Consider the following 25,198-nt stretch of genomic DNA (forward strand, 5'->3'; position numbering starts at 1 on the left):
TCCATCATTGTTAGCTGTGTCTGGTGTGGTAAAATACAATCATCTTAATTCTATGATAGAGTGCACAGTCTGTATTTCCTTATTTTTAATGCATTTGCTTTTTAATCATTTTCTTCACCAAATGAAGAATGAAACATCTGAAATCGTGAAATAACTATGTCAAACAAAATAGACAACAACAAAAGTAACAGAAATTATAATCCAAGTAATAAACACTTCAAATGGAAAAAGACAAACGTTCAGCAAAAAAAAAAAACATGTGTGTGTGTGTGGGGGGTCTGCAAACCTTCCCGAAATGAAGGACGATAGTATGTTAAACTGAACCCAACCCATAGCAGTCCCATGGCGGTCCTCCTAAAACTAACTTAACATATTAAACTGCAGGTAAAAACATTTACGGTAAACTGCCTTCAGATTTTCTGTTGATTTATTTTTAAGGAAGCCAAATAGAAAGAATTTAGTTTGCAGAGTTCATAATAAGGTGTCTTTTTCACCTTCACGTGGAGAGCTTGGCACAGAAATCACAATCCAACCAAGAAGACACAGCGGACATCTCAGTCGGAGCAGATCGCAGGTCACCTAACGTATAGTTACTTTAGGGATCTTGTAAGGAAAAGCATGACTAAAGTTATGGTATATATATTACCATCAAACTGATGAAACCGATATAGAAAATGATGTTAGTCTGCAGTGACTTAAGAAAGAGCTGACTGTGTAAGATGTCTTCTCTGCTCTCATTCTAAGAGGGCTTTCTCATGCTTCAGCCCCGGGCAGTGATGCTGTTCGCTGTGGAACCTCCTCTGTTGTGATGTGGCCTTTTACCCAGTCCTCCTGTCTCTCAGCTTGGCATCACACACACACACACACACACACACACACACACACACACACACACACACACACACACACACACACACGCCACATATGCTCACACATATATACACAGATGATGCACACACACACACACACACACACACACACACACACAGATAGATAGATAGATAGATGTGCACAAATACAGACAAACTTACCCACACATACAATTGAACACTCACACCTACACTACCGTTCAAAAGTTTGGGATCACCCAAACAATTTTGTGTTTTCCATGAAAAGTCACACTTATTCACCACCATATGTTGTGAAATGAATAGAAAATAGAGTCAAGACATTGACAAGGTTAGAAATAATGATTTGTATTTGAAATAAGATTTTTTTTACATCAAACTTTGCTTTCGTCAAAGAATCCTCCATTTGCAGCAATTACAGCATTGCAGACCTTTGGCATTCTAGCTGTTAATTTGTTGAGGTAATCTGGAGAAATTGCACCCCACGCTTCCAGAAGCAGCTCCCACAAGTTGGATTGGTTGGATGGGCACTTCTTGCGTACCATATGGTCAAGCTGCTCCCACAACAGCTCAATGGGGTTCAGATCTGGTGACTGCGCTGGCCACTCCATTACCGATAGAATACCAGCTGCCTGCTTCTGCTCTAAATAGTTCTTGCACAATTTGGAGGTCTGTTTAGGGTCATTGTCCTGTTGTAGGATGAAATTGGCTCCAATCAAGCGCTGTCCACTGGGTATGGCATGGCGTTGCAAAATGGAGTGATAGCCTTCCTTATTCAGAATCCCTTTTACCCTGTACAAATCTCCCACCTTACCAGCACCAAAGCAACCCCAGACCATCACATTACCTCCACCATGCTTAACAGATGGCGTCAGGCATTCTTCCAGCATCTTTTCATTTGTTCTGCGTCTCACAAACGTTCTTCTTTGTGATCCAAACACCTCAAACTTGGATTCATCCGTCCACAACACTTTTTTCCAGTCTTCCTCTGTCCAATGTCTGTGTTCTTTTGCCCATCTTAAGCTTTTTCTTTTATTGGTCAGTCTCAGATATGGCTTTTTCTTTGCCACTCTGCCCTGAAGCCCAGAATCCCGCAGCCGCCTCTTCACTGTAGATGTTGACACTGGTGTTTTGCGGGTACTATTTAATGAAGATGCCAGTTGGGGACCTGTGAGGCGTCTGTTTCTCAAACTAGAGACTCTAATGTACTTATCTTCTTGCTCAGTTGTGCAACGCGGCCTCCCACTTCTTTTTCTACTCTGGTTAGAGCCTGTTTGTGCTGTCCTCTGAAGGGAGTAGTACACACCGGTGTAGGAAATCTTCAATTTCTTAGCAATTTCTCGCATGGAATAGCCTTCATTTCTAAGAACAAGAATAGACTGTCGAGTTTCAGATGAAAGTTCTCTTTTTCTGGCCATTTTGAGCGTTTAATTGACCCCACAAATGTGACGCTCCAGAAACTCAATCTGCTCAAAGGAAGGTCAGTTTTGTAGCTTCTGTAACGAGCTAAACTGTTTTCAGATGTGTGAACATGATTGCACAAGGGTTTTCTAATCATCAATTAGCCTTCTGAGCCAATGAGCAAACACATTGTACCATTAGAACACTGGAGTGATAGTTGCTTGAAATGGGCCTCTATACACCTATGTAGATATTGCACCAAAAACCAGACATTTGCAGCTAGAATAGTCATTTACCACATTAGCAATGTATAGAGTGTATTTCTTTAAAGTTAAGACTAGTTTAAAGTTATCTTCATTGAAAAGTACAGTGCTTTTCCTTCAAAAATATGGACATGTCAATGTGATCCCAAACTTTTGAACGGTAGTGTACATGGAAAGGTTAAAAGTGTTTTCTGACATTGATTTCTAAAGCTAAAGTTGTAGTTAAACATGTGTTCTGCAGCAACGTGATTAACTGTGATTGTCTTTGTCACTTATGTAACCACCCACACCCTTCTCTTCCCCTTCAAACCCTCTCTCCTTCTGCTCCCCCCTCCCCCCCAACCCCATCAACAGCAGCATACCAGTGGGGGCAGGTGCTGGGTTGTGGACCCAAATATGAGTACGCCATAGAGGAGTTCTGCCTGGCCAAGTTCAGACTGGACATGCAGGAACTGGACCAAAGGCACTGGTGTAGCTGGGAGGACACTGTGGAGTGAGGACGCACGCGCACGCGCACACACACACGAACACACACACACACACACACACACACACACACACACACACACACACGAGAGAGAGAGAGAGAGAGAGAGAGAGAGAGAGAGAGAGAGAGAGATGGCTATAGAAAGAATTTCAAAAACATGCACATACATTTGCATGCATACATAAACTGCCTGTGCACACATGCATAACACACACACACGCACACACACATACACACATGCAGAAAGCATTGCAAGTTTGAGAGTTAAAATTTGCATAATTCTCTCACAAGAGTCTAAGCTTTTGCCAGCAGTATCCACAGGAAACTCTGAATTTGCTGCTCTATCATTTTATTTGTCCCAGATTTAAATCGAATACACTGTTGTTTGGGCTCACAGGACCTCATACCGCCACCAAAGAACCAAAATGAAAAACGTTATGTCAGTAATTTCAAACAGTTTGTTAGCAAAATGAACACACCATCAACTTGATAAAATATTGTTTTTGATCTGATATAAGTCAACTGAACGGAAATTCGATTAGTACAAAGCTCCTTCAGGACACCAAAAATACTGCGTAATTTGTTCAATCTGAGCTCCAGCCCTAATGGTTGACCAAGTTTTGGACATCCTCCAACATCTGATTAGTGAGTGGGTAAGAGAGAGTCGAGAGAGAGGGGGGGGTGGTGAAGCCACAGAAAGACAGAGAGCGTTAGTGTAGAGAACAAAGGCTTCAGGCCTTTGGCATAAACGGAGTTCTATTGCAGACACACAAATATTATCTTAGCGCCATAAAAGACATGAGACTCAAACAGGCCCTCAGTTTTGTGACGCAGATATGAAAGAGAGAAAAGAGAAAATGACCCAATACAGACATGGTTTTGTTGAACTAAATAATTACAGACACCTGCAAGAGACAAGCTTTTACTCGGAGTCCCCCACTGCAATGCGACAAACTTTTTAAAGTACCATTCTAACCTCTCGCAAAGCTCCCCTGAGGCTACAGTATCCCTAACTGCCCTGCTAGCAGTGGTCACCTCAGATAGGACAGCCCAGCAAGTCCCGTCAGGACATGACCTGTTCGACTGGCTTGTCCTCATCTTAAAGGTCAATGTTACAATGCGCTGTTGTCGCTTCCACGACAAGGAGCTCTTACACTTGGATTTGAAACCTCAAAACTCAAGCAACCTAACAATACATGAGAAGTCAATGCTTCATGTTAAGAAACAAACAAACAAACAAACTGAGAGGTAAAATAAATGAATGAATCAGCAAAAGTGTGTGAATGGCAGCGCGGTGGAGAAGAACGTAGCTTTCTTCTGAAGGATAAGGCGTTCTCAGCCAAGATGCCACTGGGGATCTCTGATTCACTTCCATCTCATCGAATATAACTGTGTGCATGGGTGCAGGGCCGGATCATGGTCATGTGAGGCCCCTGGGCACATGTCTTTTTGGACCCCCCTCCCCCTGGTTTCCTATATTGTTGTCTGTCTTGCCTTCCTCCTTGCATAGTCATCCACTAGATTGTCAAAATCTAGCTGTCTGACAAGGTCTGACTCTATTGACATAAGTGAGCTGAGACGTGTTTGGTACGCAGTACTCTGCAGCTCATTTTTTTATTCTGCCTAAAAGGGAAAATGTCCTCTCACCCTGGCAGTTTGTCACTGGCAAAGCTGGAAAAATCCCCACGAAAACATTGGGGAACACTGAGTGCATGCAATGTCTTAAGCAATTTATTTGGGCACTTCTCCCCATCAGAGTCAGATATGAAAGACTTGATTTGGATGAGTTTATTGATTTGGATGAGTTCCTGTCCAGGTCTGATGGATATGCAGCGGAGAGTGTATGTACCTTTTCCACTATGACATCACTGAAATAAGTTCTATGATTAACACAAAGTTAAAAGATTTTGGTGCTTGTTCTACGACATAAAATACACCAGTTAATATCCAACTCGTGAATTTTTGAGCTTTCAATATGCCTTAAAAAGTCGGTTGCTAGCAAGTGGCTATATAAAACTACAATGGTTGTCGCACAGTACCTGAGCTACATGAGTCTTCGGGGTAAATGCGACGGTTTGTAGTTGTTCCATTTAGCATGGCATCTACTGCATTTATGCTTTCAAAACATTATGCGTGGCTCTCATTTGTGAAGACTATCTTCAGAAACAACCATTGTTGATATCATAAGTTTTTAGACTTTTTGTCGAGGGAACCCATGGCAATGCTAACTTCTGGGTTGGCCTACAAAAATACATAATTGCCAGGGCACTCTTTGTAGAGTCCCTATTCATTTTTTTCCATAGAGAAAAAAATTTAGATCCAGAAATCCATAGCTGGCATGGCTTGAGACCCTATTTCATGCCAGACTTACATATTCTATACATCAACTTCAAAAAGAAGCCATTTGATTATTTTTATACCCTTTAATATTGCCTTTGTTTAATCTTGCCTTCTGTATTTTTGTAATGCTCCATCAAGTGATTATTAAAAAAAAATGTCCACAATTATAATCAGATTACTTAAAGATTAGACAATTGTACATATAGTATAAAGAACAATATTAAATGATAACCAGTGTGTAACAACACCACAATGTCCATTTAGGACACGTGTTCATTTGGGCTAGCTAATAAGCTCTCAATGAGGTTTTTATTCCTACAGCCACAACATCCCATGTTTTGAACTAATAGTAGTTTTGAATTAATAGCACTAATAGTTAGGTAGCTTGAAGCTTTAATTTAAGTATCATGACTATGGCATGCTGTTTTTACATTTATTCAACCCACTGTAGCTAGCTACCCCTTTATCTTATACCCTTTCACACAGACAACCCGTGAACAAATGCCACCTTTTAAGTTGTGTGCCACCTAACTAGTTAAACAGCTGAGTTTTAGGCCGATAGCTAGTGAACTAGTTGGCTTTTTAGTGCAGATAATTTGGTTGTAAGGGCAGCTGGCTAGAAAAAAATTTCAGCTAGGTAAATAATATATATATTTTTTTGTTTGGCTTTTTCCCCTCTTTTTATCCCCAACTGTATCCGCCTCATTACCCAACTCTTCCGAGACATCCCAGTCACTGCTCCACCCCCTCTGCCGATCCAGAGAGGGCTGCAGACTACCACATGCCTCCTCTGATACATGTGGAGTCGCCAGCAGCTTCTTTTCACCTGATTGTGAGGAGTTTCACCAGGGGGACGTAGTGCATGGGGGGATCACGCTATTCCCCCCAGTTCCCACTCCCCCCTGAACAGGCGCCCCGACTGACCAGAGGAGGCGCTATTGCAGCGACCAGGACACATACCTACATCCGGCTTCCCACCCGCAGACACGGCCAATTGTGTCTGTACGGATGCCCGACCAAGCCGGAGGTAACAAGGGGATTCGAACCAGCGATCCCCGTGTTGGTAGGCAATAAAATAGACCGCTACGCTAGCTGGACAGCTAGCTAACTAATTTCTATTAAAGTGGCGGGTAACTGAGCTCAAATCTGTGTTCTGGGATACCCATACCCCAGGAAAACATATCAGTAACCACCCAGCCAATTCTGTATGATTAAACATATTGCGAAGTATATAAAACAAAGCTTCAAAAACGTGTAAAAGTCTGCAGCGTCCACTGGTTTCAGACTCTGGGGGCGTGGCACCGAAAGGAAGACGGCGACGTCACCAAGGAAGCCGGCCAAAAAATCAAGAAAGGAAAACGGGAAAAATACCCAAAAACGGTCTAATCAGTTCTATACATGGTTCAACACATTTTAACATGTCAACAGCAATACATCTCCCACATTTATAAAGTATTTTGAAGCAAATCTGTCAATTTGGTTACCCTGCTCTTTAACAAGGGAAAATGGGCAGCTTGCTAAAATAAAGGGATAGCTAGTTACAGTGCATCAAATAAATAGATAGATGTCCTTTAATAATCCATCCATCCATTATCCGAACCGCTTATCCTGCTCTCAGGGTCGCAGGGATGCTGGAGCCTATCCCAGTAGTCATTGGGCGGCAGGCGGAGACACCCTGGACAGGCCACCAGGCCATCACACATGGCCGACATACACACACCCTGTGGAGAAATTCATCCTCTGCATTTTACCCATCCTAACACACACACTGGAAGCAGTGGGCAGCTGCCATGCAGCACCCCGGGACCAACTCCAGTTCTTGTTGTCATGCCTTGGTCAGGGGCATACACAAGAGTATTAACCCTAACATAAATAACGAAGGGCTTGCCATAATATGACACCCTTCAAACTGTCCTGTTATGCAGAATGAACTGACTAGTTGGTGAATATTGTATCATGTCACAGCATATTATAGCATGTCAACTTGTGACTCAGTTGTACAGAAACATTGTACTCTCTGAGAGGCTCTCATTTTAAGTATGCACTGTATGTACCAAGGGGCCCAGGTGTTATACTTGATGTATGTACTGAGGGGTCTGGGGGCCCCAGTGGGTAACTCATTCTGTAAGCACTCAGGGGCCTGGGGGCCCTAGTGGTCAGCTAATGCCTAGTGGTCAGCCTTCACACTTTAAATGTTGAGGGGCTCAGGGGCCCTAGTGGTCAGCTTATGTTTTAAACACTAAGGATCTGGAGAGGCGGTAGTAATCAGCTGAGATTTTAAACATCAAGAGGTCTGGGGGCCCTCACGTTGTATGTGCTGAGGGGTCTGGAGGGTATAAGCAGCCAGTGGCCTAGTGGTCAGCTTGTGCTGTGCGCACCGAGAGCCCTGGCGTGCAACTTCCTTTGAAAGTCTTGGGCTGTGAGGGTCCAGGCAGTCTGAGGCCCCGGGGCACTGGCCCCACTGGCCTGGTCCATAATCCAGACTTGGATGGGTGTTTGTGTGTGCATGCCTTTGTCTGTGTGTAAGTATAAGTGTTGCTCGTCTACAAATCTCTCAATGGTTGAGGACCAAAATACATCTCTGCCTCTTTTTTTTTTCCATTTGAACCTTCTTGACCTCTCAGATCATCTGGGAATCGTCTGCAAACTATTCCCAGAGTTATACTACGCATAGCTGGAACAAACTTCCAGAATATGTAAGACTTACCACGACTGTGGCCACTCTGTTTACTGTTGCCTTTAACTGAATCTACGGCCTACTGACAGCTGCACTTTGACAGTTTTTCACTTTGCACTTCGACCCTGTCATAGCTTTTTCTTCTATTTATGTTTCTATCTTTTACTTTCTTCTTTAAACTTTTTTATGTTGACATTTTTATCTTGTAGTCTCCTATTTTTAAGATTTTTTTTAATCTTATTTGTTATATCATACTTAATGCCTTTTCATGCCTTTAGGTATACCATTTTGAATTGCTGTAGAGTGTGTGTGTGTGTGTGTGTGTGTGTGTGTGTGTGTGCGCGCGCGTGCATTTTCAGTTCAGGAAATTTATAGATGCCGACACTGTCCACCTCACTGCAAAATGTGTCATGTCAAAAGTAACACCAGGTTTTTCCCTCTCTACTCTGTCAGCCATCACAAGTCACTGCCAGACTGTCTCTGTTTTATTCACCACTTGCACTCCAGAAAATACAACCCAGCATCAGGGTGCATGGTATCTGAACTGGAACCCGACCTTATGCTGTCACATTGTCGAGTCAAATGAGCGAATTTCCCTCCTCCACCTATGTGGAATCTACTTTCAGCCCATCAGGGAAACTTGAGTTTTATAATCTCATGCAATTAAATGACATCCTATTTCGAGTTGGGGTTGGGGCTGGACTGCGAATGAATGCATAAGTGGAAATAAACTGTAGTTTCTATACCATCAAAATTACCATCAGCCAATATTAAGGAGTGCTGTTTAATTTTTTAGAAGTTTGTTATTTTTGTACTGATGTTTTTTGGGGTCATTTGCACTTTTGCATTTTTTTTTATTTTTTTTTTGCCTTGAATACTTTATTTTTGACTGTGTGGTATTATCAGGTAAGGTATTTGATGGTTAAAGGCAGCTTATGATACAGATTCTCATGCCATATCTGTGAAATTGTTCTGATAAAAAGCAACAGCATCTCTGCATGCTTGCCATTCAAATAAATAACGATTCATGTTTTCCGGATTTAAAATGATGTTTCGTCATCACTTTTGTGGCCGGTCGTATTCACCAGCTGCCGCGCCCGACTCATGCGGGACCCGGAGAAGGTGCACCCCCAGAGAAGGTGCACCCCCGGAGAAGGTGCACCCCAGTCGGTATATCAGGTAACACTGGTGTCCTCACCATGACACAAGTGAGTATACCATGCAATTTGTCTTATATTCCCACTAAACAATATGTCCTCTATCAACATTGATATTTTAGCAAACTGCTGTAAACTTAATTAACTACAAACCAGTGACCATGGTCATTCATTATCATCAAGCTTTTTAGTTTTAAATCAAGGCAAACTCATCACATCCTCAGACAGCCAAGTAACTTATCTTTGTCAGTTAGCTCTGGCAGTAATATTAGCAGCCGGGGCCATTTTACTCAGCTAACTTTGTGACTGTACATTGACAACCATCCCATTAATCAGGTTAGGCTGGAGGCCAGTATGTGGCATAGGTGGATGGCAAGGCAGGGAGACAAAGAGGTCAGGAGCTGACAGGTTTAATAACAATGTAAATTGCTCTGATATTCTGCTTAAACAATGTTTGTGTTTTACAAAATGATACTAACGCAAGATAGTTTGCGGCAGGTTGCCTCCAATGTTTTGGTAGCTAACAGACATGGAAAGGTTTGGGAATTTCAAAAAGGTGTTGGCAGCCTGTGTATATTTGTAAAATATAAATTAATTCCAGATTAATGTGGCTATTAAAGAGACTGTTGTGTTCATATTACTTTGTATTATTATTCTCTTCTTTAGTGGTAACAACACTATTGATACAAATACAGAGGAGAGTACACTTGCTGAAAATTTCTATTGTCATCAGCTGTAGTTTTGCACACTGCCAACAGTGTCTAGAATGACTATGATTAGCGTCTTAGTCTTCAGAGCAGAGGGTTGTCTGTCTCCCCTTGTTATATTTTATTTACAGTTTGCCGAATGATATCAATCAGATTTATAGTCTATGCACACACGCGCACCTATGGCAACCCTGAAACCAGAGCCCCCCCCCCCCAACCAGATCCCAGTTCAACCCTGCTGCTTGATAACTGGATTTGTAATGCAATGCTGTATAACAAGGTAATATACCAGGTATATGAGTTCAAATGCCATTATTGATGTCACTCATATGCCTGTGTGCATTTCATTCATTGATGAGGTGTGTTTGTGTTTGGATTCATTGAGCAAGTAGGTTTGTGTGTAGTTTCACTGACGAGTCGGATGCTACCCATCCATCTATCCATTATCCAAACCGCTTATCCTGCTCTCAGGGTCACGGGGATGCTGGAGCCTATCCCAACAGTCATTGGGCAGCAAGCGGGGAGACACCCTGGACAGGCCCCCAGGCCATCACAGGGCCCACACACACACACACACGCACACACACACACACACAACTAGGGACAATTTAGTACGGCCGATTCACCTGGCCTGCATGTCTTTGGACTGTGGGAGGAAAGCGGAGCACTCAGAGGAAACCCACGCAGACACAGGGAGAACATGCAAACTCCACACAGAGAATGACCCGGGACAACCCCCAAGGTTGGACAACCCCAGGGATGAACCCAGGACTTTTCTGCTGTGAGGCGACCACACTAACCACTGTGCCGCCCTGTATGGATGCTACCCATACAGAATTTATTGTGACCCACCAGGCTTTCTGTGCCAGAGAGGCCACTGTAAAAAAAAAAGACATTTTCTTAAAAGGGTACCATACTCCTGTTTGTGTAGTTTGCACAGTAGTTGTGTTATTGTATTGCATTTTGTTTCGTGCAGTGTTTTGGGTCTGCTTTCTGTTTGTTGATACACATTTTCCTTAAAGGGATTAAAAAGATTCATCTCATCCTATCTCTTATGAAGGTCATGTTTGAGTAGCGCAAGGAAAGAAATATGATAACATCAGAGGAGAGTGACGACATTTTAGGGATTTTATTATTCAAGTGGTCTTAAAAAAGATAATTCTTCTCACCCCAATAACACTAAAAAATAAACACATGTACATCTTGGGCTTTAAAATAGGACTGAGAATAGTAAGTCATGTTCACATAGCCATGTTGCTGAATGTCTCCCATTTAGGGTTGTAAATTTTTCACATCAGGTGTTCCTTAAATACTAACAGGCTGGTCTTGTATGCATGCCAGGGCAGAGTCTTGCCTATTCTGCTGTGCTGTACACTAGTCTGTTATCACAGCAAAAGACATAATTTGCCATGCATGTGTGTTCATTTTAGATGAAAGTCTTCCCTGATCCTGGAAATCACCTCCTCTCCATGCTATCTGACAAGCTGAGCGAGGCCTGTGCAGTGAAGCGGCAATGCATGCCAGATTAGTGGCCTGTGACTGTTTATCTTCTCCTATACTGGGGAACAAAAGAATAATAAATTAACACAATTTTGAAATGAAATAAGCTTGGTTGAAGTCCTCAGAGGGCCAACAAAGTGCAAACTGTAGAGTGCTCTGCCTTTTGCTTTCACCTCGTAGGTATGAGTACACTCCACATGTGGTCATGATTTTCTTGCTGTCTTCTGGTCTGCCTGAATTTGGTTTACTTTGGCCATCGACTTATGTAGTGGCCATTCTGCTTCCACTTTGGATCTACCAACACCAAGACATCATAACACAAAAACCCACCTGCCTCTCAGGCATTACTGAGTCAATGTCACATGTGTACCTTTGCCTCCTTTTCACATCATTTGTACATCTGAACACCTGCCAAATCCCAGAGCTGTCAGCCTGGGTCAGCATAGCACATCATTATTTTATAGCCAAACATACTAGTCTTATTATCAGTAGAAAATTACCCCACTAGTTTTTCTAATTGTGGCAATAATAAGCATAATTGCCTGTCTACAGCCTTCTGACTCATCTAGTCAGTCAGTGGACTAACTGTGCCTATTCTTTCTATGAGCTGCATTTCCATCAAGCCATTTTAATGAAAGAGGTTTGAAGCTGTGAATAAGAAAAGATGGATGGAAATGCTAAAATACTAGAGAAAAAAATGATGTCGCAAAAAAAGTCTTAAAGCTTATCCGAGAGACAAAATGTATAAGAAGGTGTATAAAAGTTGATATGAGGGAGGTTATGTTATAAAAAGTGATGGACACAATATTTTAAAATGTATCCAGTGGCAAGATATCCTCATCAGCTATCCTTTATCAGTTCTTTTTGATGGGGCAGCCTTTGTCTCTGACTTTCCCCACATGCAGAGAGATTAAGTGCTTAAAACCACCTGAAAGAAATGCACCAGATCTACTTTTCAGTTCTCATGCTACCAGTGTCCTACTCTTCAGTCTGCCTGCCAATCCAGAAACCTTCTGCTGCTCTTCTACCTGAACTCCACACTTGTCTATCAAGTGATGCTTCATACCCATTTGTTGTTTAATATGGCAACTTGGTTCCATTTCCAAACTCAAATCTGAAAGCCACATCCGCTGACAAGTGACCCCCCCCCCAAACTCTTTCTTTGGATTAACAAGCATTTTTAATCATATTTACCATTGTTGTGTAACTATTATTACTTCCAGACCTCACGCAGTGCAAGTCCAGCTCTTCAATATGGTGCCAAGCAGCCATTTTATCAGCCACTGTTTTCTTTCCTCATCTATCTGTAGTTTGTCACACCGCGCTTCCTCCAAATGCTTTAAAACCCAGTGGAGAAGTTGTTATCATGTTTTTAATATAAAGGAAGTCTGAGCATCACTCCATTTTTTTCCCCCCTATGAATGTGTGGAAGCAGCAGTGCTCCCATATCCAAAGACAAATTTCCCCTCGGCATATATTTAGTCTTATCTGATCTTACTTTTTGATGAATTTGGTTCAAAAATTAAGTGGTAACCTTGAGCTAACCTCACTTGAGGTAAAAGTAGTCATTCTCAATTATCTTTAAACTGTTGCAAGGTGCTCTTTTCAGAGATTATAGCTCTTTCCACTGCCAAGAACAAGACATCCTAAACATGCTGGACTTATGGGGAAATGATCCTCTCCCTTGAACAGTTCCTCTTTATCATCTATATTTAATAACCCGGAGAGAAGCATGGACAAGTTTGTATCATTGCTGTCATCACCACACTTCAGTCCCACCACTGTATTAATGATATATGAGAAGCCGACATAAAAAGAGAAGGAAAACAGTTTTTAAAGGAATTATCTGGTTCTGTTTCATTCGCTTTTTGGTGATAAAATACTTTGGTAACTTTTTAAGTCTGTGATTTTTGTTTTCCTGCTTTCCCCAGTTCAGACACTGACAACTTCATGACCTACTTAATTTTTTTCCCCCTATACATTTATTTCTAGTTTTTCGCCTTGTCCCACCCGATTAACCCAATGGCATATGGCCGGAACGAATAACTCCGCTGGCTCACGTTTCCACAGGAAGGAGATAGTCGTAACACCAGTATCCTTCAAACTGTGGTCGGCTGCTCTCGCTATTTTACACGCTGAAGCCTTGCATGGATTGCATTGCCTTCCACCCACGAAGGAGACGTAGGGAGAATGCTTTCGGTTGCTTGGCTGGAAGCACCCGGATGGGCCAGAGGGGTCGCTGGAGAACGACGAGTTCCCGAACACTACACCGATCTATACCCACTATCCCTCGGGTAAGGGTGACCTAATGAATGCCTTACCCCGTGGACGCTCTGGCCGTGACCAGTTACGGCGAGTCTGGGATACGAACCTCCCAGCCACATGACGAGCAGACTGCAAGAACAGCGGTTTATTCCGCTCGGCCTTCAGAGCGGCCGACCTACTTAGTTTTTAAACTATAATTAAAATATACTTTCAGTCCCACTGAGATGAGGGATCCCTTTTTCATAGGAGACAAAAGACATGGGGGCAGCATAAAGACAAATGTAAAATTTGTAGATGAAAAACATACAGAGATGTTCAAACGCAACATGCAGTCAAACTCAAATCAGAATTAAATATGCATGTGCTAACAGACTAGCAGCTAAGGGAGCAAGGCTACTGTATGCAAACTTTGACTAAATCACAGACAACTTCTTATTCAGCCTGATGTCCTTGTTTTCAGCTTGGCTTTTAATTGTTGCTGCTGGCTCTAGTTAGGCACTTTTTAAAATTTATTTAAAAAGTGTCTAATCAAACGTGCTGGTATCTGCTCTGACCAATGCTGTATTTTCTTCTTTTTTTGGGGGGGGGGTTCCTCCCCAATTGCACTTGGCCAATTATCCCACTCTTCCGAGTCATCCCGGTCGCTGCTCCACCCTCTCTGCCAATCCAGGGAGGGCTGCAGACTACCACATGCCTCCTCCGATACATGTGGAGTCGTCAGACACGTCTTTTCACCTGACACTGAGGAGTTTTGCCAGGGGGATATAGCACGTGGGAGGATCACACTATTCCCCCAAGTTCTCCCTGCCACCCCTTCCCCGAACAGATGCCTCGACCGACCAGAGGAGGCGCTAGTGCAGCGACCAGGACACACCCACATCCAGCTTCCCACCCGCAGACACGGCCAATTGTGTCTGTGGTGATGCCTGATCAAGCCGGAGGTTTTGTTTTGTTTTCTTCCTATCACCATCTATGACTATCCTCTGCCTGATTTTTAGGACTAACAGGAAAACCTTAGATATTCATATATAGAAGTTACATTCATCTATTTCTTGCCTTTAACGAGGACAGTTAGAAGGATGACTACACTATATCTGGCTTGATGATTATTTAGTGACCTATGTTACCTCCACAAAAAAAGCTGCATGATCTCTGCTTAGCCCCTTTTGGAGGGCAATGGAAAGTCAGCTATGTAGAGAAATGGCAAAAGTAGCATGCACAGAGACAACTCCTTGAACACGAGGAAATTTTAAGTACGACAGCAATCGAATATACTATGTATAAATAGTATTTAAGACTAAAAATAAGTGTATGAATGTTCTCATCATGCCAAAATGGAGATCCTATTGGCGAGAAATAAATATCACTGCATTAATCATTGACAGTTCTACAGATATATTAATTTTTATAGTTTACACATTTTGTTAAGTTCTCAATACACTTTACAAATTTGTAGTTCAGTGCAAGAGCATATGCACAGATCATAGACAGTGCATTTAAGATATGTAAATTTACATATCTGAACATTATCATTATCATATCAAGAAAGTACTGCATCATGTACTCAGAAATATGATATGTGCAGAATCTGACTCAGTATGTTCGGTGGAGCAGGTCCTAACTTCCATAGGAAACTGTTTCTGTTCTCTTCTTCATCTTTAAAACATGCACCTCCCTTCTTATTCCCTGTTGAATTATCTCGGGTTATCTCCCATCTCATTTCATTGCCCATCTTATTCATTCTGCACTGACTAACTACACACATGAGCATTTTTGAAAACAGGGTTTTTCCTTGATTCTAAAAAAAAAAAAAAAATCCCGTCCACACAAGCACTGTTTAAAAAATTCTCTTTCCAAATGAGAGCACAAAAACTCAGTGGAAGCACTGTCAAGAGCATGCCATACCAACAGGTGGCGATATATACCTAAAGCCATGTTGGCCAATCAGAAGCCTGAAAAATGGCAAACAAGCCAAAAACTGCATTTCCCTGTCCACAAGTCAACACTGAACATGGAGTTTCTGAAAATCTTCACCCTGGAAGGATTTTCCAAAATGTCCATGTTCAGTGACCTAGAATGTAGTTTGCGTGTGGACAAAAAGCCAAAATCCATAGAAAAGGCTATGTTTTCAAAACCACAAGCCAGTGCATTCTTAGTGCCAGTCCCAAGCCCGGATAAATGGGGAGGGTTGCGTCAGGAAGGGCTTCCGGCGTAAAATCTTTGTCAAATCAAATATGTGGATCACAAATCAGATTTCCATACAGGATCGGTCAAGGCCCGGGTTATCAATGACCGCCACCGGTACTGTTGGCCAGCAGGGTGCCACTGAAAACGATGCTACTGTTGGGCAAAGGAGAAGGCGAGGGGGAAGGCATTTCCAGAGGCAGTGGGAAAGGAGGAAGGGTAGCGGTGTGGAGGTGAGAGTCGGAACTTTGAATGTTGGCACTATGACTGGTAAAGGGTGAGAGCTGGCTGATATGATGGAGAGAAGAAAGGTAGGTATATTGTGTGTTCAAGAGACCAGGTGGAAGGGGAGTAAGGCCAGGAGCATCGGAAGTGGGTTCAAACTCTTCTATCATGGTGTGAATGGGAGGAGATATGGGGTAGGGGTAATTCTGAAGGAGGAGTATGTCGAGTGTGCTGGATGGAGGTGAAGAGATTGTCAGACAGAGTGATGAGTATGAAGCTGGAAATCAAAGGTGTATTGATGAATGTTATCAGCTCATATGCCCCGCAAGTTGGGTGTGAGATGGAAGAGAAAGAAGAATTCTGGAGTGAGTTGGACGACGTGGTGGAGAGGGTACCCAAGGAGGAGAGAGTGGTGATTGGAGCGGACTTCAATGGACATGTTGGTGAAGGGAACAGAATTGATGAGGAGGTGATGGGTAGGTATGGTGTCAAGGAGAGAAATGTGGAAGGACAGATGGTGGTGGATTTTGTGAAAAGAATGGAAATACAGCCATACATATTTCAAGAAGAGGGAGGAACACGGTGACATACAAGAGTGGAGGAAAGTGCACACAGGTGGACTATATCTTATGTAGAAGGCGCGATCTGAAAGGGATTGGAGACTGCAAGGTGGTGACAGGGGAGAACGTAGGTAGGTAGCATCGGATGGTGGTGTGTAGGATGACTTTGGAGACCAAGAAGAGGAAGTGAGTGAAGGCAGAGCCGAAGATCAAATGGTGGAAGTTGAAGAAGGAAGACTGTTGTGTGGAATTCAGGGAGGTTTTAAGACAGGCACTAGGTGGTAGTGAAGAGTTGCCGCTTGGCTGGGCAAGCACTGCAGAAATAGTGAGGGAGACAGCTAGGAAGGTACTTGGTGTGTCATCAGGACAGAGGCAGGAAGACAAGGAGACTTGGTGGTGGAATGAGGAAGTACAGCAAAGTATACAGAGGAAGAGGTTGGCAAAGAGGAAGTGGGATAGTTAGAGAGATGAAGAAAGTAGACAGGAGTACAAGGAGATGCAGCATAAAGCGAAGAGAGAGGTGGCAAAGACACAGGAAAATGTGTATGGTGAGTTGTATGAGAGTTTAGACACTAAGAAAGGAGAAAAGGACTTGTACCGATTGGCTAGACGAAGGGACCGAGCTGGGAAGGATGTACAGCAAGTTAGGGCAATCAAGGATAGAGATGGAAATGTGCTGACAAGCGAGGAGAGTGTGCTGAGAAGGTGGAAGGAGTACTTTGAGGGGCTGATTAATGAAAAAATGAGAGAGAGAGAAGGTTGGATGATGTGTATATAGTGAATCAGGAAGTGCAGTGGATTAGCAAGGAGGAAGTGAGGGCAGCTATGAAGAGGATGAAGAGTGGAAAGGCAGTTGGTCCTGATGACAAACGTGTAGAAGCATGGAGATGTTTAGGAGAGGTGGCAGCGGAGTTTTTAACTAGATTGTTTAACACAATCTTGGAAAGTGAGAGGATGCCTAAGGAGTGGAGAAGAAGGTACCGGTACCGAGAAGGTATACTGGTATACTGGTACCGATTTTCAAGAATAAGGGTGATGTGCAGAACTGTAGCAACTACAGAGGTATAAGGTTGATCAGCCAAAAGCATGAAGATATGGGAAAGACTAATAGAAACTAGGTTAAGAGGAGAGGTGATGATTAGCGAGCAGCAGTATGGTTTCATGCCAACAAAGAGCACCACAGATGTGATATTTGCTTTGAGAATGTTGATTGAGAAGTATAGAGACGGCCAGAAGGAGTTACATTGTGTCTTTGTGGATTTAGAGAAAGCATATGAGAGGGTGCCAAGAGAGGAGGTGTGGTATTGTATGAGGACGTCAGGAGTTGCAGAGAAGTATGTAGGAGTGGTGCAGGATATGTATGAGCGCAGTGTGACAGTGGTGAGGTGTGCAGTTGGTATGACAGATGGGTTCAAGGTGGAGGTGGGATTACATCAAGGATTGGCTCTGAGCCCTTTCTTGTTTGCAATGGTGATGGACAGGTTGATGGACGAGATCAGGCAGGAGTTTCTGTGGACTATGATGTTTGTGGATGACATTGTGATCTGTAGCAAGAGTAGGATGCAGGTTGAGGAGAGCCTGGAGAGGTGAAGGTATGTACTGGAGAGAAGAGAAATGAAAGTCAGTAGGAGCAAGATGGAATACATATGTGTGAATGAGAGGGAAGACAGTGGAATGGTGAGGATGCGAGGAGTAGAAATGACAAAGGCGTATGAGTACTTGGGGTCAACTGTCCAAAGTAACAGGGAGTGCAGAAGAGAGGTGAAGAAGAGAGTACAGGCAGGGTGGAGTGGATGGAGAAGAGTGTCAGGAGTAATTTACGACAGAATGGTACCAGCAACAGTTAAAGGGAAGGATTACAAGATGGTTGTGAGACCAGCTATGTTATATGGTTTGGAGACAGTGGCACTGACGAAAAGACAGCAAGCAGAGCTGGAGGTGGCAGAGTTGAAGATGCGAAGATTTTCATTGGGAGTGATGAAGAAGGACAGGATTAGGAACGAGTATATTCGAGGGACAGCTCAGGTTGGACGGTTTGGAGACAAAGCAAGAGAAGCAAGATTGAGATGGCTTAGACGTATGTGGGGGAGAGATGCTGGGTATATTTGGAGAAGGATGCTGAATATGGAGCTGCCAGGGAGGAGGAAAAGATGAAGGCCAAAGAAGAGATTTATGGATGTGGTGAGAGAAGACATGCAGGTAGTTGGTGTGACAAACGAAGATGCAGAGAACAGTAAGAAATGGAAACAGATGATCCGGTGTGGTGATTCCTAATGGGTGCAGCCGAAAGTAGTAGTAGTAGGAGTTAGATTAGCCTGAGGCAGAGATATGTCAACATCTTATTTCAGGGGACTCATTAAAAATAAATGACATGTCACTGTAGGGGTCAGATGATAACTCGCTATCTTTGATTGAGTAAAACTAAGCTAACTATATAGCTATCTAGTTTTGACATGCCCTCACTTCTGTAACTTTATTTGTTGCCCTCCATGTGCCCATACTTCAGTTGCGAGCACGTCCTACTAAATGTCCCTCTCAGGTGTTTACAATGCATAGCCCATGGCAGCAGTTAATTGCACACTGTGGGAAAAAAATCGACATAATGTTTGGGCATCAGCATTCTCAAGTGGCCAGCAACGCTATTTAAGAGGAGCTGACTGAAGCGGTAAAATGGACGTTAAATTATAGGCTAGGCTACATGTTCACTTAAAACTGCAGTAAATTGCGGTTACAAAACGACCCCACTGATAGGCTACTTGCTACTGTTGAAGCCATGCTAATGGCGTGTAACAAGTCTGTGCCCACTGAAATATGTCCTGGAATAGACATATGCTACTTTCTGTAGCAAAAGTCTTTATATATTTCTTTATTTCAGATCCCCATTAATCACTGCCTCAGCAGTGGCTATTCTTCCTGGGGTCTAACAGTACAACAGTAACAATTTAAATGTCAGCAAGCAAAAACAGAACATATATCAATATAACAGCAATAACCAGAAACTTCACACAAAACTTAAATTATCAGACAGCTTTGAGCATTACACAAAATTCTATATACCCATTATACCCATTTAGACAAAAACAATTACCATAAATGAGAAAAAAGATTAATTAATTAAAATAAAGCAGACATAACTCATGACAGAATACAGTAAACAGATATAAAAAATAGACCTAATCTAAAAAAAAATTGTTTCTGCATTATATATTCTCTCAGTCTCTTCTTGAATCCAACTCTGCTGGTAATTGAAACCAAATGTAGCGAAAGTCCATTCCAGTAGGTAATTGCCCTGTACATGACAATCTTTTTTAAGGCATCACCTGGGTTTAGGCAAGGTGAAATAACCCCTAAAGGCATGTCTAGTGCCATAGTCATGACCATCACTAGTAGGCAACAGCTGCGAGGAGAGGCAAGCAGGTTTATGTAATGTATAAATGTTTTTCATAAATAGAATCAGGCTACAACCTAGTCTCTCAATTCCTTATGCATTTTTTCAACACTGTTTCTAATTGAGCAACGCAAAGAGAGTCTCGCAGCTCCATTTTGGGTAAGCTGGATTTTATTTAATCTTGTTTAGATGCATTTGAGCACATTGCTGGATAGTAGTCAAGATGTGACAAGTAGTAATTATGTTAGGTAGAAAGTAAGCACTCCTTCTAATGATTGAAATAGTTCTGCTCATTTTTGTTACAATATTATTAATGTGAGTAGCCCAAGAGAGTGTTTCATCTATTGTATCCCCCAGCAATCTGGCATCCTTAACTTGTTTATTATCAGCACCTTGCAAAGAAATACATAGTCTGTGTTCCTTTCTTTGAGCATGCTTTGAGCAAATAACGAGACATTTTGTTTTGGTTATATTCCATTTCAACTTATTTTCAGTGACCCATTTAGAAATCTGCATTAACTCATCTTGAAGTAGACTGTTCAGGTCTGTGGCATTCTTTGCGGAAGCATATATTGTAGTGTCAGCTACGTAAATTGCAGTGCGAGCATTTTTTAAAATATGTGGCATATTGTTTACAAATATTGAGTATAGTAGAGGTCCAAGACAACTTCATTGAGGAACACTGCACTGTAGTGTCTTAATACTTGACAAAGTTCCATTAAACATGACACATTGTTGTCTGTTGAATAGGTAGCTTTTCATCCAGTCAATCGCTGAGAGTTTGAAGCCATAAACTGCTAGTTTTATAAGTAGCAGTTCATGGTCGATGATATCAAAAGCTGCGCAAAAATCCAACAGCACTGTTCCAACTAATAATTTACTGTCAATTTGTCTTAGCCAATCATCTGTCAATTGTGTAAGAGCTGTGCATGTTGAATAGCCAGTTTTATAAGCATGTTGACGGTCAGAATTGATGTCATTAATAGAGAAGTAATTTTGAATTTGCTTAAATACAATTGTTCCAATACGTTTACTCAATACAGGTAAAAAAAAACTGATTGGCCTACTGTTTGGTCCAGTGAATGATTCTTTTCTATTTTTCGGTAGAGGAGTGACCTTAGCTACCTTCCATACTTGAGGATAAATTCCTTCATTAAAACTCAAATTGAAAAAGTATGACATATAGGACTAGCCACCATTCCATCGGACAGCTTTAAGAGTCTACTGTCTAGATTGTCATGACCACAGGGTTTGTCGCATTTTAATTCAGACAATAGCTTTTCAATTTCCAAGATATTAGTGACCGAAAATTCAAATTCACATTCTTTGTCCTGCATGATATGTTTTTTTTTAAATAATTGAATCAGATAATTTACCATTTACAGGCAGCATGTTGTTTCTTATAGTATTTACTTTACTTATTAAATACTTGTTGAAATAATTTCCAATTTCTAGGGGCTTGGTGATGAAGCCATCACCTGATTCAATAAATGATGGTGTTTTGCCCGTTTTATTTTTATCCATGATCTGATTGAGAGTACTCCAAAGTTTTTTTTACTTTTATGTTTAATTTCTTTAATTCTAGATTGGTAGTATAGTCTTTTTTCTGTTTATTTAATTTGGTCACTTTGTTTCTTAAAGAGCGCAGCCGGTCCTCTGAGTTCCCTGAATCTACAGCAATGCTTTTCAGTTGATCTCTTTCTTCATGTAGCTTCTCAGGTCAGAGTCAAGCCAAGGTGCTGTAACAGATCTGACGGTGAGTTTTTTTATGGGTGCATGTTTGTCACAGACAAAGGAAAATGACTTCATAAATTCATGTAGGGCAGCTTCAACATGAGTAGACTCAAACATACAGTCCCACTGTATGTTGTACAGGTCTTCAATAAATGCATTATCACAGGAATTTTTATAGATTCTTTTATATATAATTTGAGGCCCCGCTTTGGGGACTTTAACTTTTCTTGCCATAGCAATCATGTTGTGATCACTGAATCCAATTGCCACCGAAACAACTTTTGAGCATTTATCAGCTGAATTTGTAAAAAGATTATCTATGCAAGTTAAGGATAATACACCTGATTTGTTGACATTTATTCTGGTTGGTAGGTTTACTTTTGGATAAGTTACATACAGTGGCAATGTCATTAAGCTTTCTTTTCATAGTGCAGAAAGCTTTGAATATGTCCAGAACCACCTCTCAAAAATAAAAGTCTATATCATTACCAGCAAGGACTAGAGTGTTAAATTAGTGGGCTATGCCCTGTAATTACATTACCCCCACAGCTGTAACTGACTGTCATGGATGTATGTATGTATGTTTTTTTTTCCCCACATTTTTTTTCACATGATGATGCTGGTCGCGTGGCTTGGGTCCTGGACTGTTCAGTTGGCATCTGGACACTGCTTGGCATCCTGTGCATCATGTTATTCATAAATTGTATGTCCATTATAATTCTGTTATCCTCTTTCAATGTTGTATTATGTAAATTGCGTGAACACAACATCCATTGCATGCTGTCCGTCTTGGTAGAGAGATCCCTCCTCTGTTGCTCTCCCTGAGGTTTCTCCCTGTTAAAGGGTTTTTTTAGGGAGTTGTTCCTTATCCGATGAGAGGGTCTAAGGACAGGATGTTGTGTTGCTGTTAAGCCCACTGAGGCAAATTTGTAATTTGTGATATTGGGCTATACAAATAAAATTGATTTGATTTATGTATGTAATCAACCCAACACCATCGACTCCCTGGGCCAGTCACAGTGGATAAGTCAAGGGCTTAATTTCTTTCCCAGTACACCCCTGCCTCAGCCCTGTGTTCCCCCAACACTATTTCATTGAACTTACCTAAACTTAACTAAACCTACCTTAACCTGACTTAACCTCAACCTAACCTAATGCTTACCTTAACCTAACCAAGTGCTAGCCTATTTGATAGCTAACCCACAGGGCTGAGGGAACATAGGCCTGACCCCTTCTAAAGATTGGTCCTGACTGAGGTTAATCAGATTTCATTTCATCTTTAATTGCAAAATGAAAATCAGCCATTCTGTTCACAGTGTGGTCTTTATCCTGTGAGCCAGTCCACAGGCAGAGCCGAAACAGCACAAAGTGAAGTGATTCTTTCTGCTCCTGCTACAACGCTGTAAACATATTGATTTCTGAGGGGCATTTTAAGCTGATTACGCACAGGATTGCATGACTCTGCCAATGTCTTTTTAAATAAGGTTATCAATTTAGCTGTAAAATAAACAGTAGAGGAAATGTTCCTGAAATGAAATATTTGGTCTGCTAGATTTTGAGAATGTAGAAAAACATAGCGAAGCTGTGATAAGGTTCAATGAAAGCTAAAGAATGTGGAAAATCTTACAGGTCTCCTTTATTTGGATGGAGAGCAAAAGTATCATCTCATTAAAGCCAAAGGGGAGAGCATACGACTGACCAGCCCACACTGTAAACACAGCTGCCTTCTGTGTTTGTGTGCGTGTGTGTGTGTGTGTGTGTGTGTGCACACATGTTTAGCTATCCTTGTGCGGATCAAATGTCCACACAAGGATAGCAAAACCTGACAGCATGTATCTTGTGCAGACCTTTCAGAGGTCCGCACAAGGAAAAGGGTCTATTTTAGGGTTAGGAGTTCGTTTTAGGGTTACGGTTAGAATTAGGGTTAGGTTAAGGTTAGGGTATGGGTTAGGGTTAGGCATGTAATTTGCGTGGGTAAGGTTAGGGTTAAGGACTAGGAAATGAATGTAGTCAATCAGGGGTCCGCACAAGGATAGTGAAACACGACTGTGTGTGTGTGTCTATGGGCACACAGACCAAGGCTGCATGGTTTTATAGGGCAGATGTTAATTATGTTTTGGATATATCATAAATTGTATATCATGTTTGGTTTAAATCCTAATTACTTAGCTGACACAAACATCTGTAACACCAGTATTACAAGGGGTACTAGACAATAGATAAGTGCACGGGACAACACAAAAATGTACGATAGTGGTGGGCAGTCTAGATCTCGTCGAAGAATCAGTAGATCTGAAGTCAGGACATCTGAATGAAGCAAAGTTTTGAGCCTTTCAAGTTTTCCATACACCTTGTCTCTTGGTTTTTCCGACACTTGCAGTACATTCATGTGTCAAATATAAACAAGGTTATCTATCTCAACAATCTTCACATGACTGCTTAAAATACTTTTTTGGGGAGATTTTCTCCCCTTTTTCTCCCCAGTTGTACCCAGCCAATTACTGCACTCTTCCAACCCGTCCCGGTCGCTGCTCCACCCCCTCTGCCAATCCGGGTAGGGCTGCAGACTACCACATGCCTCCTCCGATACATGTGGAGTCGCCAGCCGCTTCTTTTCACCTGACAGTGAGGAGTTTCACCAGGGGGACGTAGCGCATGGGAGGATCACACTATTCCCACCAGTTCCCCATCCCCCCTGAACAGGCGCCCCAACTGACCAGAGGAGGCGTTAATGCAACGACCAGGACACATAACCACAGCCGGCTTCTCACCCGCAGACACAGCCAATTGTGTCTGTAGGGACACCCGATCAACCCGGTGATAACACAGGGATTCGAACCGCCGATCCCTGCATTGGTAGGCAACAGAATGGGCAGCTACGCTACCCGAACGCCCCACTTCTTAAAATACAATTGATTGTTGTCTCCTTCTTTTCTACCTCAGGCTGTGCAAAATATGATCAAACAAGTTCCCCAAATGTGTCTCCCTATCTTGTCACTTTTGAATGATAATCTCCAGTCAGTCTTACTATAATCATTTCCTGCCTAATTCAAGTCACAGTTTCACCACTTTGCTTTTCCTAAGTGTGTGTGTGTGTGTGTGTGTGTGGGGGGGGGGGGTCGAAGGAAGAAGTACTGCTCAGAATGAAATGATAATGGGTTATAATAATAATGGGTACAATAATGGGTTTAATAATTGTTAGAAAAAGATGAAGTGGAGAGCAGCTTCTCTCTCTCTGCTGCCTTGTATCCCATTCTGTACTATAACTGATCTATTACTTTCCTGCTCTGTCTCTCTCTCGCTCCCACACTCCCATCATGCTCCTTTTTCATTCAGCCATATGAACATTCCCACTAAAGTATTCACAGTTGTCAGCGCCCTGGAGCGGCGGCATGAGGTCACAGACTTGTACAGCCGCCTTAATTATACACGTTCAGCCTTGGCCACTGCCAACACACGGAG

General features: G+C 42.2%; 1 protein-coding gene across 1 annotated transcript in view; it reads left to right on the forward strand.

The window, feature by feature from the left end:
- ramp1 (receptor activity modifying protein 1) overlaps window positions 1–25,198 on the forward strand; it is a 140,713-nt gene that overhangs the window by 60,221 nt on the left and 55,294 nt on the right. Inside the window, exon 2 of the mRNA XM_056289227.1 lies at window positions 2,867–3,005. Coding sequence (XP_056145202.1) covers window positions 2,867–3,005 — 139 coding nt within the window. The remainder of the gene's footprint in view (window positions 1–2,866; window positions 3,006–25,198) is intronic.

The sequence above is a fragment of the Lampris incognitus genome, chromosome 11 (genome assembly GCF_029633865.1).
Source record: "Lampris incognitus isolate fLamInc1 chromosome 11, fLamInc1.hap2, whole genome shotgun sequence".
NCBI lineage: Eukaryota > Metazoa > Chordata > Actinopteri > Lampriformes > Lampridae > Lampris > Lampris incognitus.